Here is a 23267-nt window from a genome sequence, read left to right on the forward strand (position 1 = left end):
TCCCAACGCCCTTGCACCCTCCCACGGGACATAAAGGGGACACCCAAACACATCCCAACCGCTGAACATCTCCCCAAAAACTGACACAACCCCCAAAGTGCCAGTTCACCAGGGCATAATACCAACCCATCCCCCCACACACACATAAACCACACATATGGCACCCAAACTAACACCCATCCAACCTGCCCTCATCCCTATCACAACACTCCAGCAGCATACACAGCCAAATCCCCCAAACAACCAGACATCCTATCCTAACCAACCAAAACCCACCCTTCTAATACGAGCCAAACACAAACCAAGCTCACTCAATGTAATGGCGTGTCCTTATAACTGGTTTAGCATTATTTGGAAGTTTACCGTCCTCACTTTGTACATAGTTCTTTTTGGAGTATCCCACTCAATTTCCCCATGCCTATCTACGTTACCCCACAAAAACACCAAAAAGAATGACCTTAGACTGTGTATTGAGCCAAAGAGGAGTGACTGTGACCAGGGCTATGCTGCTGTGTTAAAAAGTATACTGTTCTCTTTGTATTGCCTTCTTTATGTTAAATTCCTGGCAATCCTGCCAGTCCCTTGATTTCATATTTCAAACTGACTACACTAGGCAGGAGAGCACATCCATCATAGCACGGTCAGTTTTCTGGCTGTGCTGGGAGAACATGAAAAAGAGCAAACAGCAAGGACATAGAATCAGTGTGTGATGTAATTTATGCACAAAAAGAAATAGCACACTTACATGTAAAACCTGTATAACAGCTTGGGGTGGAGAGCAGGGGGTTACACTGCGCAGTGGAGGATAGAACCACAAACAAGCTGCTTGGATAATAGGCTGTTGTTGGTGAAGCTGGACCCACCTGAGTTGAAGAAATCCGGTGGCGTCTCAGCCATCCCTTCCCCTGCCTCAGACAGGTATTGTCAATGTCAACGGAATGGGCTGACCGCTACACATTTCAGTGGAGATACAAGAGGTTGATACCAGGTCAAACTCGGGTACTTACACTACTTGCAATAAAAAAAAAATGTTTTATTAATACAGAACTGCATTAAAGTCTATTTAAAGTCAAACCCTTTTCTTTTAGATTTGAATAGAAATCCAAATTGATCCAGAGACACAGCAGGAAGTAAAAGTAGATCTCTCCAAATTAAGGGGATATCTCCTCTTAAATAGCTTTTGCTAGAACAAGTGTACCCATGGGAAGATATCTCCTCACCTTCTGCTTCATTGACAAATCAAAAAGTTCAGATTTCCCATCACTTTATGTACCAGAGACAATGGTCACTAGGACCAATAGTGAGGTGAATCTCCCCAGCAGGGACATGAAGCAAGAAATATCTAGCAGGTGTTCTAAGCCTTCTAAATTATATCCAAAATGAAATAAAGGTTTACATACTTACGTATAGTTTCATTTGTCTATTTTTTTTGTCTCCTTCCCCAGCAGTACTTTATTTTCTTTGCTCCTATGAATTTTATAAGTACCTGTTAATGTATCTCAATAGATGCAGCTTTGGATGTCTCTGCTCCTTCTACACAAAGGGCCCTTTTCACCAGGGACACCGTCCTCATCTGCTCCTTCTCAGTGGATAAACAGACGCTGGATCTTAACATCCTGATCATATTATGGACCTTCCAGGGAAAAGTCATCCTGAGATATGACAACAAAGTCTTCTCCACCCAAGACCCCAGAAAGTCCCTCAACGTGGAATCCCTGGGGTATGGACATGCCTCATTACACATATCTAATGTGACCATCTCTGATAGGGGCACCTATATGTGTACCGTTATCTACAACGCTGAAAGCAAGGAGAAGGAAATTTCATTAAAAGTGTTTGGTAAGGGTACCTACTAGATTAAAATTGTAAATGTTAATGTCAAGTTCAACATTACTTTCATGCTAAATGTAGATCTAATCTCTAACTAGATGGTTTTTAGTTGCCAAAGCACTTTGTATCACAGACAATCGCCACATTTTTTTTCCCCATAAGATACTGTTTTTACCTTTATTTGCATCCTAGTGTTGCTGTTCTCCAGCCCTTATTCAGCCACTTCCTGTCTTTATGCATTTGCTTCAGCATTGGCTTCACATCCTTGTAGGGTAGGCAGGTGTACCGCCTTCATGTTTCCCTCCTCATTGGGCACCAAGTCACATAGGAGGCCTACCCAGGGTGGGTTCTTCTGGGCTACACTAGGCATTTTTGGATTGAGTCTGCTTTACACATGGGGTACCTTTGCTTACACGGCTGACTTAAACTCTAGTAGACTCTCTTGATGTTAATGTACACCACTATGATCAATGATGCAATTTGGAGGGACATGCTGAGCCAATGCCCTTTCACCTGTTCAGCGTATCTCCGCGACATCACTTCCAGTAATGGCATTGGGCCCGCCGTGTTCCATGTGCGCAATTCCTTAACTCTGCCTCTTCTGTACCTGTGCACAGGCAGAGGACCTCTGCAGTGCAGATCTACTTCCATTGTTATGGGAGATGGACCTGCTCATGGAGAGAGTGCCAACTACAACTCCTCCTGCTAGAAGCCATCCCACATGTACACGCTTAAGACAGGCTGCTAGAGAGACTTTTATTATCCTTGGTAACCACTGTATCTTCACAAAGTATTAACTCCTGTACCATTATCCTTGTACCCTAATGTGCTTAACTGATCCAAGCTGTAGGCTGTATATGCCAGTTACTTGCATTATACCCCTTGAGTAACTTCAGACCAGGCAAAGGCAAAGTTTCAAAAGCTTTGCTTAAATAATGTGGCATGACAGTCAAACAAAGGCAACAGTCTCTCCTTAAACTAGTTACTAACTCAGGCGTGTGACTTCCCCCGCATGCCTGCACAGGAAAGAGTCCATGTTGGTAGTATCAAGGTTTGGCATCTTTGGAGCAGACTGCAGGTCCCAGCAATCCCTCTAGGCTGCAGAAGGCTCCCAAGCATGGAGGTGCATTAGTTGGGATTACAGCCGTGGCACATCCAGCAGGCTACCAGGACGGAGTCCAGCAACGGTAATAGTAACAACCTCAGACTTGCATTAACTTTTCAGCCTGGATCGGACCCCTGTCCCATGTGTACAGTGGATTGGACCCATGAAAGCCCACCAAGAAACAGCCAGGAAACACAGTTAACACTAACCCTCCCGACTGGAGCAGCATCAAACTCTACCTGCCTACATCCTACATGCCTACATCCTTGTTGTAGACCAGATTCCTGATAGTGACACTGGTGGGTCATGCCTGCTCAATATGTGTCATCACAGCTGTTTGTAGTCCTCACCTATGGGGCATGATTTAAAGCCTAAGATTTTCAGCTCATGGGACAACAATCAAAGCACAAGTAGACTAATAGTGGTTGTCACTGGGGCAGGTGAAAAGAGCAGTTGCTTCTTTACATACACAGTAGCTGCCCCCATGTGTTTTAACAAAAACGCACACCATTCACAGCATCATGGTAACTTCTTCACAGAGACCAAGTTCTTAGTTTCTAATTAGAGCGTTCAAAGATTTAACCTAAGAATGTTTAAATATTGTTTTTATGAAAAAGAAAACAGTGTATTTAATATTTACAAAAAAATACACTACAAAACAGTCATAAACAACAGTAAAATATTCTAGAATCCCTGGTAGTTTTGATGGTAAACGAAAGTTCCAACTGCCAAATGCATCAGCTTTTTCTTGACACTTGAGAAGGCATTGCAGAATTACTTCCACCCAATCAAAGTGTCTGAGGGGTGTATTGTTGTGTTAACTATCCAATGTACAACTATATTTCCACACATCCACAGGGTTTAAAAATTCGCTAACCATCATATTATTTAGAATGAAATATATGCTTTGTTAGAAACCAAATATGAAAGAGATCTTATATATAATTCTTTTAGGAGGTCTAATGGGTCTTATTAGCCTCCCGAACCTTGAAAATCAGGCGTTTTTGGTGCCTCATTAGTACAGCCAGTTTTTTGGAAGGTAACTTTCCTTTTCCATAGGAATCATGTAATATGACTGCAAGTTGAGAGTAGTACAGGCTGTTTATGACCTGGCAGGGCTTTATCAGAAATTTTCTGAAGTTCCAAGGCTATTGAAGGTTTTTGATGCCCTGCATAGCTTCTAATTTACAGTATCTGCTTTCTCTCAAATGTACCTTAATCCAGACTTTGGTTTGTTAAGTGTGTTACCTTCCCTGTTACTTACCCTAGACATGATATTTAAGTTATCAACTTGTGAATTTTGGGGAAAATGAAGGTAGCAGAGTGTGGGGCTTCAGACAGTGACAACAGCGAACCATTTCTACATAATGTGTTTTAAAGTGGCCCCTGGTAATCTCTATTGGATGCTGTGTGACAGGTTGTCAACGCAGGAGCACTACTGGGTGAGAACGACAGTGTTGTCACCCCACAATAGGAAGTGCCTGAACAAGGACTTTCATGGCAGAATCACCTGGTATAATTTTTATTAATATAATAAACATGAAAAAGTACTTGTTGAATTTTTGGTGAGCTTTTAGCAAGTGGAAATCTCTGCAAAGTGACTCAAAATTCTCCTTTAGACAGTTGTCACTGGAACAGGGGGTCAGCATCGGAAGATCACTTCTTTATCCTGTTTTGGTGGAAGATCCAATATTATGAATTTCCCATCACTTCTGTCCCCAATGTCAATGGTCACCAAAACAAATAGAGAAGATGAATACCCTTTACGAGACAGGCACAGCAATAAAAGTTTGACAGAGGTTTTAACCCTTCCACGCTCTATTAAAAGCTAAAAAGAACAACAGTTTTGACAGTCAAGAACCCACACTTGTACATATCTGTCCTACTTTGGATGGAGGTTTCTAAAAAGTATATACAGTATATCCCACTTCATACCTGTATCTGTGTTCCCTGCAGCTAAACCTCTACTCTCTATACATAGTACGAACGTCCAGAGAAATACAAAGAACACCCTGACCTGTAAGGCCACTGGATTCTTCCCTCCGGATATCTTGATAACCTGGTACAGAAACGGAGAGGTCCTGAGAAATCATTTCATGGGAAAACCACAATTGTATGAAGATGGAATGTACCGCGTGGACAGCAACATGACAATCACACCGACCAAAGATGATCAGAACCAGACCTTCTCCTGTAAAGTCCAACATGACTCTCTACAAGAACCTCTGCAGATGGGCTTCCAGCCTTTCTATGAAGGTATGGATAATCATCCAGTCTCTGGCAAATATGTTTTAAATCTAGGTTTGCCTTCACACTTGTGCGGCTCTGGGAGCCACGTTCAGCCCATTCATTTGAATGCTGAAAGTAAACCAACAGCGCTAAGCCCGCTAAATTCTCATACTAAGAGAACATTAAATAAAATAAGCTCCTACTGATAAACTAAGTGTGTCCACCAAGTGCAAATTGTATATGTTAATTACAGCAGCGTTAGTTTTGATAAAAATTATTGCATAAGTGAAAAAAGTGCATAAATATTATACCATTAAACACTAAAACAAAAAATATCACCTAAGTGTAAACAGTATATAGATATTATATGAGATAGAAGTCCACTTCACCAAAAGTGCACGATGTGGAAAAATGTAAAACGATACCAAAATATTAGTTCATAAATGTGTTCCACATTTAAGGGTGCTCCGCTTATTCCATTGAAATTAAATCTACCACCCAGTGCACTCTCCTTTAGACAGCCTGGACTCACCAGAATAGGTGGACCTATTTTAAATAACAACAGGTCAAAAAGTGCTTTTAGAAGGGGAACTGTGCTTTTTTTCTTAAATCCTCCAGAGCACTGGCCACAAGAGCAGTGCAGTTCCCAGTGCTGGAAACGGCTGCTGTGATCTCCAGTGTGTGTGTGCTGTTAGGATTAAGGGCACCCGCATGCACCGCTTGCGGTTTTCTGTGCGGGTGGTTGTGGCTGTGGGAACGGGGGCAGACCTGCATATAAATGAAGTGAAAGGATACATGAGTGGGATGGTTGTAAGAAAGAAAAGAGGAGGAGACTTACTTGCAAATAACTGAAAAAGAGTGAGGTCAGAAGGGCAAGAGGTTTATTAGGACATTTTGGGGCTGTTAAGAGTACAGACCAGGCAGGAGCATTTGTCCCTTCCTTCAACCCTTAGAATGAGGTTCTAAATATATAAGGAGTGAAGGGTTTACAAAGGGTGGGTGTGGTCATTAGTCAGGGGAGGAGTTTTATGTCACAGCAGAGGTGGGACTTTTATTGTTATCAAATATTGTAACTCATTTTGCTCTGTTTGGTTGATGGGCTTGTTAAACACAATGGTCACAACATCTATTTTCCATGGGTGTTAAGATGTATGTGAATCCTTAACCTGCAGCTCACTTTAACCACTTTAGCACTAGAGCAATTTTTTTCATTTTCTTTTTTTTTTTTTAGCAAACATGGAAAAATCTCAATCTTAAGACATAAAATTACTTAAATCCCCAGAACATTATTCTGAAAACAAAGACCCTATAGAATAAAAAGATAATAGATGCAATTTTTTTATGTCGCACCATATTTGCTCAACAGTTTATAAAATGCAAATTTTCAGGAAAAAAATGTTACATTGTATTATGGGTATAACATGTTGCTAAAAAATACATACAGACCTGTCAGCTAGAATGCATATGAAAAGCACAGGTGCTATAAAATAGAGGCCTTTCTGTATACTCAATAGATAGTAATATTGAACAGCAAAAAATCTCCAGTGCAGCTTTAATGTGTATGGGCATCTTAAAGCAGAACTCCATCCAAAAGGGGAAGTTCCACTTTAAGGCCTCCTCCCCCCTCCTCTTTGACATTTGGCCTTCCACTTCCACTTAGACTGCCTAGGTCAAGGGTCTTCAAACTATGGCCCTCCAGTTGTTCAAGAACTACAATTCCCATCATGCCTAGTCATGTCTGTGAATGTCAGAGTTTTACAATGCTTCATGGGATGTGTAGTTCTGCAACAGCTGGAGGGCTGTAGTTTGAGGATCCCTAGCCTAGGTGATCTGACCAGACATTCTCCTTCCCCTCTCCCATCCTGCAGTCTTCTGGGACACATCAAAGGTCTCAGAAGACTGCCGGACCATTTAGAATGCGCAGCGCGGCTCATGCAAACTGTGACAGCCAGGTGCCCACAGTTAAGATGCTGGCACCGAAGACGGTCCCCAGCGCCCCCTCGGGTGAGCACAGCGCTACATCCTGGTCAGTGGCGGCTGGTGAAGTTTTAGGATGGGGGGGCACCAGACCCAGCCCTTCCTTTTTGACCCCTCCCACTTGGTGAAAATTGGCGTGGTTTCAGCGAAATAGTGGGCATGGCTCTAAGGTGGTGTGGTTAGCGTCTGAGATGAACGAGGGATGGAGGGAGAGGGCCTAGATCCTACACAACAATAGAAATGTGTGTATTCTAGAAAGTTTAACAATCAGCAGATAAAGATACTCCAAACACCTGGTGTTAGCACTTCAATCATCCCGGGACCATGGTTGTTATGGTGTCAGGATGATTGAAGCGCATTATTTCTATTATTACGTTGTAATATAAAATTAAATCATTCAACTCACCATAATGCAGAATCAGTGGGAGCCCCGAGTGTGTCACTAGCCACGTCGCCTACAACCAGATGCTATCAGGCGTCCCCAGCAGTCCGTCCTTACATCAGGTGCCCCCAGCGGAGTCCCTCCTTACATGCAGCCTGTGTCACATCAAATGCAGCCTCTGTCACATAAAATGCAGCCTCTGTCCCCCCAAATGCAGCCTCTGTCTCCCCAAATGCAGCCTCTGTCCCCCCCCAAATGCAGCCTCTGCCCCCCCCCAAATGCAGCATGCCTGTGTCCCATTACATGCAGCATGCCTGTATCCCATTAAATGCAGCCTCTGTTCCCAATAAATGCAGCCTCTGTTCTCCCAAATGCAGCCTCTGTCCCCCCCAAATGCAGCATGCTTGTGTCCCATTAAGTGCAGCCTCTGTTCCCCCAAATGCAGCCTCTGTCCCCCCAAATGCAGCCTCTGTCCCCCCAAATGCAGCATGCCTCTGTCCCCCCCCCCAAATGAAGCCTCTGTCCCCCCCCCAAATGCAGCCTCTGCCCCCCCAAAATGCAGCCTCTGTCCCCCCCAAATGCAGCCTCTGTCCCCCCCAAATGCAGCATGCCTGTGTCCCATTAAATGCAGCCTCTGTTCCCCCAAATGCAGCCTCTGTCCCCCCAAATGCAGCCTCTGTCCCCCCCAAATGCAGCCTCTGTCCCCCCCAAATGCAGCATGCCTGTGTCCCCCCCCAAATGCAGCATGCCTGTGTCCCCCCCCAAATGCAGCCTCTGCCCCCCCAATACAGCCTTTGCCCCCCAAATGCAGCCTCTGTCCCCCCAAATTCAGCCTCTGTCCCCCCCAATTGCAGCCTCTGCCCCCCCAAAATGCAGCCTCTGTCCCCCCCAAAATGCAGCCTCTGCCCCCCCAAATACAGCCTCTGTCCTCCCTAAAATGCAGCCTATGCCCCCCAAAATGCAGCCTCTGCCCCCCCCAAAATGCAGCCTCTGCCCCCCCCCAAAATGCAGCCTCTGTCCCCCCAAATGCAGCCTCTGCCCCCCCAAATGCAGCCCCTGTCCCTCCCAAAATGCAGCCTCTGTTCCCCCAAATGCAGCCTCTGTCCCCCCAAATTCAGCCTCTGTCCCCCCCAAATGCAGCCTCTGCCCCCCCAAAATGCAGCCTCTGTCCCCCCCAAAATGCAGCCTCTGTCCCCCCCAAATACAGCCTCTGTCCCCCCTAAAATGCAGCCTATGCCCCCCCAAAATGCAGCCTCTGCCCCCCCCAAAATGCAGCCTCTGCCCCCCAAAATGCAGCCTCTGTCCCCCCCAAAATGCAGCCTCTGTCCCCCCAAATGCAGCCCCTGTCCCCCCCAAATGCAGCCTCTGTCCCTCCTAAAATGCAGCCTCTGCCCCCCCAAATGCAGCCTCTGTCCCCCCCCAAATGCAGCCTCTGTCCCCCCCAAATGCAGCATGCCTGTGTCCCCCCCCAAATGCAGCATGCCTGTGTCCTCCCCCAAATGCAGCCTCTGCCCCCCAATACAGCCTCTGCCCCCCCAAATGCAGCCTCTGTCCCCCCAAATTCAGCCTCTGTCCCCCCCAAATGCAGCCTCTGTCCCCCCCAAAATGCAGCCTCTGTCCCCCCCAAATACAGCCTCTGTCCCCCCTAAAATGCAGCCTATGCCCCCCCAAAATGCAGCCTCTGCCCCCCCAAAATGCAGCCTCTGTCCCCCCCCCAAAATGCAGCCTCTGTCCCCCCAAATGCAGCCTCTGTCCCCCCCCCAAATGCAGCCTCTGTCCCTCCCAAAATGCAGCCTCTGTCCCCCCCAAAATACAGCCTCTGTCCCCCCCATACAGCCTCTGCCCCCCCAAAATGCAGCCTCTGCCCCCCCAAATGCAGCCTCTGTCCCCCCCTAAATGCAGCCTCTGTCCCCCCCCAAAATGCAGCCTCTGCCCCCCCCCAAATGCAGCCTCCCCCCAATGCAGCCTCTGCCCCCCCAAAATGCAGCCTCTGTCCCCCCCAAATACAGCCTCTGCCCCCCCAAATTGCTGTCTCTGCCCCCCCAATGCAGCCTCTATTCCCCCCAAAATGCTGCCTGTCCCCCCCAATACAGCCTCTGTCCCCCCTATTCTCCACACAGCGGTACTTACCTTGAGTCTCCTGCGGTGTCCTCCTCCTCACACTGGCACCAGCATTCTTTCTGTTTCCTCTCTCGGGCGCAATGAGAGAGTGAATCAGGAAGTGACATCTGACTCAGGGCAGATGTCAATCAAATCTGAAGTGCCGAGTAGCTTTCGCCCGGCGCCTGTAGTATGTATTACTATGGCCGGGCGGAAGCTACTCGGCGCCTCAGAAAACGCCACAAGGCGGGCTAAACGCCCGCAAATGCAGTGCCACGTCTGCAATCTCGTGATTGCATAGACGTGGCGCTTCCTAAAAGTGCACTGTGTCCGGCGTCGCACTGTGTCCAGCATCTGAACACAGTGCACTTAAGGACCTTTTTTTTCCCTTTTTTTTTTAAAGGGCCAGTAATAAAAGTTTTTTTTTTTTGACTTTTTTTTTTGCTGCCTGGAGGGGGGGGGGGGGGGGGGCGCCCAGGCGACCCCTATGGACGGGCCGCCACTGATCCTGGTACAGGTAAGCATCTGTTTGTTAAAAATAAAGGCAGCTACAGTCTTTGTGGCTGCTGACATTTAATTTTCAGAAAAAGGACTGAAACACCTCTTTAACCACTTGCCGACCGCCGCACACTGATATACAGTGGGGACGGGAAGTATTCAGACCCCCTTAAATTTTTCACTCTTTGTTATATTGCAGCCATTTGCTAAAATCATTTAAGTTATTTTTTTTCCTCATTAATGTACACACAGCACCCCATATTGACAGAAAAACACAGAATTGTTGACATTTTTGCAGATTTATTAAAAAAGAAAAACTGAAATATCACATGGTTCTAAGTATTCAGACCCTTTGCTCAGTATTTAGTAGAAGCTCCTGTCAGGTCACCTTGAGGCTAGGTGACAGATGCACTCTGTAGGATTCAGAAGTGCACTGCAAGGTAGTGGACCCTAGGACTGACTGCTGCGGATTGAACCCTGGGAGGTTCAGGAAGCAGGTCTACTGGATCACTGACACAGATCCCACTGGGAGCTAGAGCATAGATTCCCCAGGGCGCGGAGTCTAAGAGCCAGCAGGTGTTCACCAGAGCCTTTAGTGGTAAGAATGGACTGCGCTGCAGTCTGGCTCCAGGTCGTGGCCCCCAGGGTCTCACAGCTCTCGCTCACGGTAGACTACAGGAGAAGAGGAAGGAGGCAGCAGGCTGGAACAACAAGGAAAGTAAGGGACAAGCCAAGGTCGGGGCCACAAGCAGACAAGGACAACAGAGTTCACGCCAAGGTTCAGGGTCACAGACAAACAGGGATGGTCGGGGACACGCCAAAGGTCAGGGTCACAAGCAGACAGGAATAGTTAAGAACAGGCCAAAGTCGGTAACTGGAATCAGACGTAGGAAACACAGCAAGTACACACGAAAGCTAACACACAATGGTTGATCGGCACTGCTGGCTTGCAGTGCACAGGAATATATAGGGTTCCCTGATAGGGCCTGGGGTGGGGCCATGCTTAGAGGAGAGGTTATAAAACCAGTCAGGTGAGAGGCAGCTGGTCTTTAGAGATGAACACATGGAGACAGGTAAGCTGACAGAAAACTCTATTGCATAACCATGACAGCACCCTTTTGATCTAATACACCCATGGGTCATTTTGGGAAAGATGCAACAAGTTTTTCACACCTGGATTTGGGGATCCTCTGCCATTCTTCCTTGCAGATCCTCTCCAGTTCTGTCAGGTTGGATGGTAAATGTTGGTGGACAGCCATTTTTAGGTCTCTCCAGAGATACTCATTTGGGTTTAAGTCAGGGCTCTGGGTGGGCCATTCAAGAACAGTCACCTAGTTGTTGTGAAGCCACTCCTTCATTATTTTAGCTGTGTGCTTAGGGTCATTGTCTTGTTGGAAGGTAAACCTTCGGCCCAGTCTGAGGTCCTGAGCACTCTGTAGAAGGTTTTCGTCCAGGATATCCCTTCACTTGGCCGCATTCATCTTTCCCTCGATTGCAACCAGTCGTCCTGTCCCTGCAGCTGAAAAACACCCCCACAGCATGATGCTGCCACCACCATGCTTCACTGTTGGGACTGTATTGGACAAGTGATGAGCAGTGCCTGGTTTTCTCCACACGTACCGCTTAGAATTAAGGCCAAAAAGTTCTATCTTGGTCTCATCAGACCAGAGAATCTTATTTCTCACCATCTTGTCCTTCAGGTGTTTTTTTAGCAAACTCCATGCGGGCTTTCATGTGTCTTGCACTCAGGACAGGCTTCCATTGGGCCACTCTGCCATAAAGCCCCGACTGGTGGAGGGCTGCAGTGATGGTTGACTTTTTACAACTTTCTCCCATCTCCCGACTGCATCTCTGGAGCACAGAGACAGTGATCTTTGGGTTCTTCTTTACCTCTCTCACCAAGGCTCTTCTCCCCCCGATAGCTCAGTTTGGCCAGACGGCCAGCTCTAGGAAGGGTTCTGGTAGTCCCAAACGTCTTCCATTTAAGGATTATGGAGGACCTTAAGTGCAGCTGACATTTTTTTGTAACCTTGGCCAGATCTGTGCCTTGCCACAATTCTGTCTGAGCTTTTCAGACAGTTCCTTTGACCTCATGATTCTCATTTGCTCTGACATGCACTGTGAGCTATAAGGTTTTGTATAGACAGGTGTGTGGCTTTCCTAATCAAGTCCAATCAGTATAATCAAACACAGCTGGACTCAAATGAAGGTATAGAACCATCTCAAGGATGATCAGAAGAAATGGACAGCACCTGAGTTAAATATATGAGTGTCACAGCAAAAGGTCTGAATGCTTAGGACCATGTGATATTTCAGTTTTTCTTTTTTAATAAATCTGCAAAAATTTCAACAATTCTGTGTTTTTCAATATGGGGTGCTGTGTGTACATTAATGAGGAAAAAATGAACTTAAATGATTTTAGCAAATGGCTGCAATATAACAAAGAGTGAAAAATTTAAGGGGGTCTGAATACTTTTTGTCCCCACTGTACATCGGCACAATGGCAGCGGTGGGCAAATGGGTGTACCTGTACGCCCCCTTTAAGAGCCACGGATAGCAGGCGCACAGTCTCCCGGCGATCATGTCACAGAGCCTCAGAACGGGGAAGTGCCTATGTGAACAAGGCATTTCCCCATTCTGACCTGTGTCATGACAGATATCACCACTGCCTGTCATCGGGAGCGGTGATCGTTGTCATGTGACTTGAAGCCCATCCTCCCCATAATTAGAATCACTCCCAAGTATACACATTGGCCTAAACTGAGGAAAATTTTTTTTTTATATATATTTGGGGCATATTTATTATAGCAAAAAGTAAAAAATAATGTGTTTTTTCAAAATTGTCGCTGTTTTTTTGTTTATAGCGCAAAATATAAAAACCGCAGAGGTGATCAAATACCCCCAAAAGAAAGCTCTATTTGTGGGAAAAAAAGGACGTCAATTTTGTTTTGGTGCAACGTCTCATGACCACGCAATTGTTAGCTAAATCGACGTAGTGCCGAATCGCAAAAAATGCTCTGGTCAGGAAGGGGGTAAAATCTTTCGGGGCTGAAGCGGTTAAAGAATAATTCCGGGCATCGGCACGTTATACATAATTACATTTATCCAGCTTGTACCAATGTAACTATGTGTATATACCATACTTGGCTGATGCCACTGGAAGCTGGAAATCACTGAAGTGGACACATCTCAACAACCTCCTCCATCCCACACTGGGTAGCTGTCCTTATGCCTTGTGAATATAGGATGTCCGCTGATCAGCACAGTAATGCAATGCTTTGTATTTTATGAATTAATGCAAAGTGTTCTCTGATTAGACAAGAGAGATAGTGTGACATCACCACCCCATCTCTATTTATCCAACCACAGAACACTTTGCATTCATTCAGAAAATGGGTGGGCCATTCAAGAACAGTCACGGCACGGCACCTGTACTGAGCAGTGGACCTCATGTATTGTACAACCCTGCCCTTAAATAACTTGTTGGATATGCGCAGTAATCCGGCCAACCACAGATCCCAGCAATTAAATTTTATGGGCCGGAGATTGAGATTCTGACAAATTAAAGTTTCATCCTGGCCCTGTATATTAATATAGAAGAAGAGACATACCTGACATGCACTGACCAACCTGACATACACTGACCTACCTACCTGACATACACACACTGACCTACCTGACCAGGAGAAGGACTTCATGTCAGCCGTGGTGTGCGAGGCAGCCAGAGGAGAGGAGGAGAGCCGCCCCTCTGAGCGCCTAGCGGGGATCGATGTGGCGCGGCGGCCGCATTGTAATTCCTGCCTTCTGGAGCCTGCAGCACCTATGATGGACATCACACGTCCTGCGGTCCCGCCATTGGACCAGTGGGACATCCAGACCCGGGGCTTTTGGGGACCTACTCAGGGGTTCAGCCACTGTCAGCTCCCCCCCTGCTGATGCCACTGGTTCTTAGCAACATGTTATGCCCATAATACTTTGTAACATATTGCAAAAGGTGGAGCTGGCCTCTAGGTAAAGCTGTGGCCAAAACATTCCAAGGTAACACTGCTGTATGAAGCCTCATGTACGGGAGCCAGCTGAGCCCATTCAGTGTAATTCCCAATGTACTTCCTCCACTTGGGCAGCCCAGTTGTAGCTTACAGCCTGTCATTCACATGAATGGCTGTGCGACGCTGTACTCGTTGTATACAAGGGTGCTATCATAAACTCAAGTTTAGTGTTTTATTTTGGATATTGGGTGTAGTTCATCAGTGAGATTGTTCTTTCATCTCTTGTTCTTTCAAGATATGTTAAAAAGACACTTGCTTATCTTTAATCTTTTTTTTTTACAGATATAGAAACATCGTCTAATGTGGTCACTGTGGTCTGTATTATTCTGGTTTTGATGACAATAATTGCAGTTGGGATCGGGATTTTTTTGTGGAGGCAAAAATACAGAAAAAAAGGTAATATTCATAAAAACTCTGCAAATTGCTGGGCTTTCAGGTATGCAATGTAAATCAATGTATACTTTGTCCTAATTGAATGTTTATGTTGCCAGAAGAACTGCAGACTACAGTGCATTATAATAAGTTGTGGTGCACAGAGTTGAATAAAGTGTCATTTTGTGACATTTTAATAAGTCTGTGATGCATTGTAATAGCTGCCCTTACACAACACACACCAGCATGTACACATTTGTGCACAGAGTTAAAAAAAAGTGTTAGCTTTAATAAAAAATGTTTAAATAGTTTGGATGCATTGTAACAACGCATGTCAGAGCACATGCAAACCAGCGCACATGTGTTATGTGCTCCATAATGACCTCCCGTTGATGTGAATGGGCCATATGAATTTGCAGTTATAAGTGGCAATACAACCTTTGCTTACAAATGTGAATGTCCTAAATGACTTTTCTAATGCATCTGTGCACCAAAAAACCATCCTATGGGTAATATTGAATTCTTCCTTGAAGGTGAAAGGAGGAGTATGTTCTGCAAAGTGCCCTAAGCACTGGTTCTGCTGAACTGGGGGGTTCATGCACAGATGTATATTGAAATCAGGGCCGGTGCTACCACTAACCAAACTAGGCAGCCACCTAGGGCGCCCAGCCGCTGGTGTTCCTACCTTCTGGCTCTGCAACATGCAACTAACTCTCTGCAGGCAGCCGCTCCATGCGTCTGTAGTGTCAGAGGCGCAACAGCGGCGGAGGACTGTGTCCCGACACCGGAATGGAAGCAAACAACATCTCCTGCGCGCCTTTATGATCAGTGACCTGCTGTCTGTCTCACCAGTCTCTGAGTCAGTGACGTATTCATGTGTGCACTGCACACATGGATGATCCCCTGGAGGGACAACTGCAAGCACCAATCTCTGTGCACTGCAGCCGGCTTCCCTCCTCTCCTCTGCCGCCTGCGGGAAATGTGTCAGGGTGGAGAGCGGAGGAAGGAGCTGGTAAATGTCATTTACCGGCTCCTTCCTTTTCTGAATTACTGATAACTGAGAAGAGTAACCTGTGTGTACTCTGCTTCAGTTTATGAATGGACAGGAGCCTCTGTCTCCTGTTCATGCATGTTTAATGCTGAAGCTGCTGAGAAAGGGACTGGGGAATGTGTGTCCTCAGTCCCTTTCTCTGTCTTAAAGGGGAGATGTCAAGGGTCTGTTTAAATCCCTTATATCTCACCAAAGCCCCACAACAGTGCTGATAAAATAAAAATACAATAAATATAAAAAAATTACAAATTTAAAAAAATTATAAAAAATGTATATGTAAAAAAATAATATAAGATAAAAAATTACTGACACCATCCCCTCCTGCCCTACCGACCCTTTACACTGCCCCAACCCCCTCCACCCCCAAAAGAAAAGCATTGTGAAAAAAAATTTAATTGTAAAAAAATAAACACATACAAATAAAAAACGACTGACTCCGCCCACTACCCCATAGATCTATGAAATTGAATTGATTGCATTGCCCTCAGGTGGCAATCAAACACCTAGGTATAAATGTGCCACATCCTATGTAATCTATAAATGCTGAATAAAGGAATAATGGACTTTGTAGGCACATATAAAAATATTGATAAAGGAAGTGCTGCGCTGACCCAAAAAAGGTGAACAACAAAAAAAGGTTATATAAAAGTATCAATACAATTTAAGTGAACAGCAGCTGACACACAAACAAACCAAGTCACACCAATATATATATAAAAAAGTGCAGCGCTAAGGTACCAAACATAAACTGGAAACATGAATGGAACAAATATGAGTCCATGAAATATTAGAAAAATCCTAGAAACAATTGTGAATCAACACAATACAAGAACATGTGGGATATATAAAAAAGTGTCTATAGTGCAATATGATAAGCTCTGGGGCCAGAGTCCATAAACATAGAATCAATGGAGGTCTTCTCAAACGGAGGAGGAGCTCAGACCCTGGACGGTGACTGGAAACTTAGACGTAAGGTAACCCCAGGGAACACGCCACAGACATCGAAAAGAATAGGTACTCTTACCGGATCTGTAGGACATATCTGCCGTATAGCAGTACGTCTGTAAAGCTTGTGGAGGTAACCTCCCGTGGTATCCGCCCGGGTGTTGTCCCTTAGGTCACGGTCACCGATAAGGAAGGGCCGTCCTGGATGGAAGCAGACCGTTACCACGCACACTCTCTGATACAGGAACCAAAGGATCAAAAGGAACCAGTTACGGATGGAGTCATGGAGGAAAAAAGAAAAAGGCTCCACATGGTGTAGGTCAAAAAATTGGGGGTTTTAATGAATAAAAACCTTTACAGGATAAAAAGTGATCACAGGCAAATAAAACAATGGCAACATGGGAAGCTGAAACGCCAGCCCTACGCGTTTCGACTACAAAGTCTTCAACAGGGGCCTAAAACAGCCTCCCCACATTGCCCATATATATAGACTGTATACAGCATTTTAGATTGACTAGGTCCGTCCACATTATGGCGGAACCGGAAGTAGGAAGTAAGGAACCACAAACATTTAAATCCAGCCATATATATTAACAATCTCTCATATGTTAGCAAGGTACATTCGGCCTTGGATTGTAGGGTTGGATCGCAAGTCCAGCAGGAGTACAGTTGGTTGTGAAAGCCATGAACGCCATACTGTCAACACGGCTTGCGTTCCAAGCCTCACAACTGCAGTAACCAGGGGGCCATAGTCCAATCACCAAGGCTTGCGTCCCAAGCCCTGCCGATCATGTAAACAAGGCGGAGACAACCGCCAGCAGCCAATGCGTCGCCAGTATCTCCTTAACCCCTCCAGGTGGAGCGTACGCTGTAAGCCTCATGTGAAGGAGACGAGCGGCCAGCTCGAAGGCTGACGTTATCCCCACTAAGGTGATTGTACCAATAGCTAGCCGGCTGGAGTGGTAGCCCCTCCCTCTCAGTGCGTCTATGCTCCACAGCGAGAGTGTATGGAGACATCACCGAGGCAACAACAGATGCCCCGAAGGATCCAGCCTGCACTCACTGGTCACACACTCAGAGGTGGCCAGTCACACCACCCATATATTGAGTCGTGCTATGAACCTGACTCAAAGTAGCAGCAATCTAATGTGCACAGGGTATCACACATACGCTGTCCTAATATGGGAGCGGACACACCACACTACATCCGAGGTATTACAAATTATCTGGCTGGATAACCCGGGTCACCTAAACCTGTAACGGAGACAAAGTAATACGTGCTCCGGCCCCCTAGGGGAGTACCAAGCAATGCCACATTGTCAACCTGACAGGGAAAGGGGCCCGGAGGTCCTGAGGACAGGGAAAATGATATTAGTAATAATAAAAAGTAGAAGGTCATATGATATCCCTATTGGAGTATTAAAATAAATAACTAATAAATGAACCCCCATAGGGCATTAACCCCCCCCCACACCACCCTTTTTTATTTTTCTTTCCAATGCTACAAGACAAGTCGACCACCTGGTCAGACAAACCTATAGCAGGGCCAGAGTGGTGAACAAACCCCCCTGGTGGTGTAACAGTGCAGGTGTCATCCAATAAATGAATAACTGACATAATTGTAGTGAATGGCAACATAAGCTAACCGTCCAGTGGACATAAATGTCCTAGGTTATGCTTAACTAGGTCACTCTAAAACGACCTTCTAATCTATTTTGACCTAAATAGAACCCAGGGTAAGACAATACTGTCCTGGAATAACGGGATGGAACAGAGTGGCCAAAGGATGAGGCTCACATGCACTAAGGTATACTTGGGGGGGAAGGAGGAGGGAAGGGAAAGAAGAACTCAAACCTTAACCCAGAGAAGTGAAATGAATTAAACATTAAGGTACCCATTGGCCTCATATAGCAAGTCAATGTATGGCAAGGCAAAGAACAAGAAAAGAAAAAGAAAAGGACGGTAGGTGTGTCGCGACTTGAGAGCGGGGGTGCCTCTCACGCACGGTTGATGAAACTATTAATATCTCACTCTACATTCATACCGTGTGGCGAGAAGCACCTGAGCTCATAAATCCAATATGTTTCGACCTGTGACACACCCCTAAGACAAGACTCGCCCCTCCAATGGGGGCCGAATTTGTCTATAATCAAAAATGAAGTACCCGTGGGGTCCTTGTTATGGCATTCAAGGTAGTGACGAGGAACACTGTGCTTAATGCAGCCCTTCTTAATTTTCGCAATATGTTCGTTAACCCTGATGGAAAAGGCCCTCGTTGTGCGCCCGACATATTGTCTCTTGCATGGACATGTGATAAGATATACAACATGTCGGGTAGCACATGTAGTGAAATGTTTCATGCTATAATCTTTAGATGTCACTGTAGAGTGAAAAGTCACTGTCTTACATCTCCCACTTATGTTGTGCAGGCACACATTGCACTTTCTGCAAGGAAAATATCCCTTGCAGCCCTGGAAGAAAGAAACGGGCCGGGGAGGATCAATAGTATTGGGGCGATTTCCCCCTGAACCGAACGTGCACCCCGAAAAATGATACCAGCCCGGTCTGGTAAAACGGGACCCAGCACACGATCGTTTTTCAAAACTTTCCAGTGCCTATCCATATTCTTCTTGACTTCTTTGTGTTGAATGGAAAATGTAGTGAAAAAAGACCATTTGAAAGGGTTATCATCCTGTACTCTAGGGCAATCGACCAAGAGTGAATTCCTATCCACTCTCATAACCTTCCCTAAGGTGACATCAAGGTCGGAGGGTCTGTATCCTTTTTCTATGAATCTTTCTCTGAGGGTCTGGGATTGCAACTGGAAATCATCAATAGTACTAGAGTTACATCGTAACCGAAGAAACTGTCCCTTCGGGACCGATCTTAGCCACTGCTGATGGTGACAGCTGTCTACCGGGATATACCCGTTGCGGTCCGTGGGTTTGAAAAACGTTTTGAGAACCAGTTGTCGATTAACCACAGACACCTCTAGGTCCAAGAAATGGATGGTCTCGGAGCTGGCCTCAAAACAAAGGGAGATATTTCTATCATTGGTGTTTAGATATTCCATATACTCCTCCAATGATCTGAGGTCGCCCTTCCATAGGAGGGGGACGACATCCTCCTCCCATAGGGCCATAAAAAGGTTGGCCAAACTGGGGGCATACTTAGCCCCCATGGCCACACCCTTGATCTGGGAATAGTATGTACCTTGGAACCAGAAGTAATTATGTTCTGTAGCAAACTTGAGTAGCTGCATAACATAATTACGGTGTATGAGAGGAAGGCCGGAATCCCTAGAAAGAAACAGGTTAACGGCCGCCAAACCTTGATCTAATGGAATGGATGTATATAGTGCGGATACATCAGCAGTTGTGAGGAGAAGACCATCCTGATATTCCACTCGTTCTAATAGATTAATTGAGCCCTAGTGTCTTTTAGATAGGAGGGCATCTGTTTGACCAGGGGCTGGAGATAAAAATCTATGTACCTTCCGATTCGTGAAGTAACCGAATCTATCCCACTTATGATGGGACGGCCAGGGGGATGGGTGGGATTTTTGTGAACTTTCGGAAGGTAATAGATGACCGGTATTCGGGGAGCTGCAGGTACAAGGAATTCTCTCTCTTTCTGATTGAGTATATTGAGGGAAAAACCCTCATCTATGAGGGCCGAAAGGGCTCGTTTATATTCTTTCGTAGGGTCTTTGGAAAGGATACTGTATGTAGTTCGGTCATCTAATAGACCTTTCATTTCTGCATTGTAGTCGGCCTTATCCAGGACAACTATCCCGCTGCCTTTATCGGCCGGGCGGATGACCAGATTGTTTCTATCACAGAGAGAGTCAATGCCCGCCGTAATGGCCGGGTCCTGATGCATGTGTTTAACAGGGATTTTCTCCAAATCATGTAAAACTAAATCCTTAAAGACATTAATAGAGTGGGATGTATTATTTGGGGGATTAAAGGGTGATGGGTTCGAGAGACCAGAGTGTCTGATATCACTCTGTCTCGTAGCTCTGAGGTTAGTTGCAGGTTGGGATAAAAGGTGTCTTTGTATATTTTAGCTTGCGGATGTATTTGTGTACATCCACAAATGTAGAGAATTTGTTTAGCTTCTTGGGAGGGACAAATTTGAGTCCCTTATCAAGCTCATATTTTTCATGGTCAGAGAGACTGACCTTGCTCATATTATATATGCCGGCACCTAATGTGACCTTTTTCTTTTTCCTCCATTGTAGTCGCCACCCTCCTCTACATCCTCTCTTATTTTTGGACTTCTAGGGGGGTGGTTGTACCCCGGTTTATGAAAACCCGGAGTTTGGGAAGGGCCAGAATGGTTATACTGATATGACACTCTGCTATATTCCTCATTCCCACTGTCATCATGGTATGAATAATCGTAATGTGCGTCCCGGGGATGTCCATCCCGGAGGGCAACATAACGGTTACTTACATGGACAGGGGTGCCATAACCAAAACCATTGTTCGGATGATCGGTTCTAGTATCATATTTTGGACCATAAGGTCCTTGGTAGGACCCTCTACCTCTGTCCCCCACATTACCCCTTCCTCTACCGTTAGGTTGCTTACCCCTCCGACCCGAGGGGGATCTACCATGGTGAGACACTGTGGTGTAGCCCCCAGGGGTGGAGGGGTGTCTCCCACGGCTCGAGTCTCTGGGGGGATGGTATATCTGGGGCACAGGCCTAGGAGCAGAAAGATCAGTCCCAGGTTCGGTTGACCTACCCGTTCTGGGGGGGTAAGGGAGGATCATACGTCAATATCCTATCTGGATGGCGGATGGTTTGTTCAGCATTCTCTATAGGTAAGCTAATAGACCCAGGGTCAACTCCCTGGGCTATCTTCTTCTGCCAATCAAAGACCAAACCATTTTTATAATCAGTAACGCCTCGATTGTACTTTTTTTGTTTTTTATTCCATTGGTCCTTCTCCTCTTTTTCCAAAAGAGTTCTAAGGTTAGTGGAATGGGAGGTATACTCAGGCAGTCCATTGGATGGAAGAAGCTTATCCTTGAGATCCCTGATTTCCAGATCTAGCGCAGTAAGTCTACTGCGTTTTCTCTCCACTAAAAAGCCAATCAGATTGATGCCTGCCTCGTTAAAATAACGAAACCAGGGTTCTAAATCCGGATCGCCCTGTTGGGGAAAGACATCCCAACGTAAACCTCTCGGGACCATTTTTTCTTTAATGTACTGCTCTAGAAAAGCAATGTCCCACTGTAGATGTAGTTCAGTGGTCATTAAATGTTTGAGCCTTAAAAATAGTCCACTCATTTCAGTGTCAGTGTTATTTAAAACAAAGACACCATCCGTGTTAATGGACCTAGTGGTCCTATACTCAAACACATCCATGGTGAGATGGGGTGATATATATGGGTCGCTGCAGCAAATAAGTGGTCAAAAATTAGAAAAGTGATAAAGGAAGTGCTGCGCTGACCCAAAAAAGGTGAACAACAAAAAAAGGTTATATAAAAGTATCAATACAATTTAAGTGAACAGCAGCTGACACACAAACAAACCAAGTCACACCAATATATATATAAAAAAGTGAAGCGCTAAGGTACCAAACATAAACTGGAAACATGAATGGAACAAATATGAGTCCATGAAATATTAGAAAAATCCTAGAAACAAGAGGTCCCGAGAGGTTTACGTTGGGATGTCTTTCCCCAACAGGGCGATCCGGATTTAGAACCCTGGTTTTGTTATTTTAACGAGGCAGGCATCAATCTGATTGGCTTTTTAGTGGAGAGAAAATGCAGTAGACTTACTGCGCTACATCTGGAAATCAGGGATCTCAAGGATAAGCTTCTTCCATCCAATGGACTGCCTGAGTATACCTCCCATTCCACTAACCTTAGAACTCTTTTGGAAAAAGAGGAGAAGGACCAACGGAATAAAAAACAAAAAAAGTACAATTGAGACGTTACTGATTATAAAAATGGTTTGATCTTTGGATGGCAGAAGAAGATAACCCAGGGAGTTGACCCTGGGTCTATTAGCTTACCTATAGAGAATGCTGAACAAACCATCCGCCATCCAGATAGGAGAATGACGTATGATCCTCCCTTACCCCCCCTAGAACTGGTAGGTCTACCGAACCTGAGACTAATCTTTCTGCTCCTAGGCCTGTGCCCCAGATATACCATCCCCCCAGAGACTTGAGCCATGGGAGACACCCCTCTGCCCCTGGGGGCTACACCACGGTGTCTCACCGTGGTAGATACCCCTTGGGTCGGAGGGGTAAGCAACCTAACGGTAGAGGTAAGGGTAATGTGGGGGACAGAGGTAGAGGGTCCTACCAAGGACCTTATGGTCCAAGATATGATACTAGAACCGATCATCCGAACAATGGTTTTGGTTATGGCACCCCCGTCCATGTGAGTAACCGTTATGCTGAGTGAGTGAATGAGGAATATAGCAGAGTGTCATATCAGTATAACCATTCTGGCCCTTCCCAAACTCCGGGATTTCACAAACCGGGGTACAACCACCCCCCTCGAAGTCTAAAAATAAGAGAGGATGTAGAGGAGGTTGGCGACTACAATGGAGGAAAAAGAAAAAGGTCACATTAGGTGCCGGCATATATAATCTGAGCAAGGTCAGTCTCTCTGACCATGAAAAATATGTGCTTGATAAGGGACTCAAATTTGTCCCTCCCAAGAAGCTAAACAAATTCTCTACATTTGTGGATGTGCACAAAT

At 45.6% G+C, this 23267-nt stretch overlaps 1 protein-coding gene across 1 annotated transcript in view; it reads left to right on the forward strand.

The window, feature by feature from the left end:
- The window catches only part of LOC141148577 (uncharacterized), a 129530-nt gene that overhangs the window by 18085 nt on the left and 88178 nt on the right, over positions 1-23267 (forward strand). Inside the window, exons 2-4 of the mRNA XM_073636139.1 lie at positions 1507-1839; positions 4892-5191; positions 14453-14566. Of these exons, the coding sequence (XP_073492240.1) occupies positions 1507-1839; positions 4892-5191; positions 14453-14566 (747 nt within the window). The remainder of the gene's footprint in view (positions 1-1506; positions 1840-4891; positions 5192-14452; positions 14567-23267) is intronic.

Source organism: Aquarana catesbeiana, linkage group LG06, assembly GCF_042186555.1.
Source record: "Aquarana catesbeiana isolate 2022-GZ linkage group LG06, ASM4218655v1, whole genome shotgun sequence".
In the NCBI taxonomy this organism is placed as follows: Eukaryota; Metazoa; Chordata; class Amphibia; order Anura; family Ranidae; genus Aquarana; species Aquarana catesbeiana.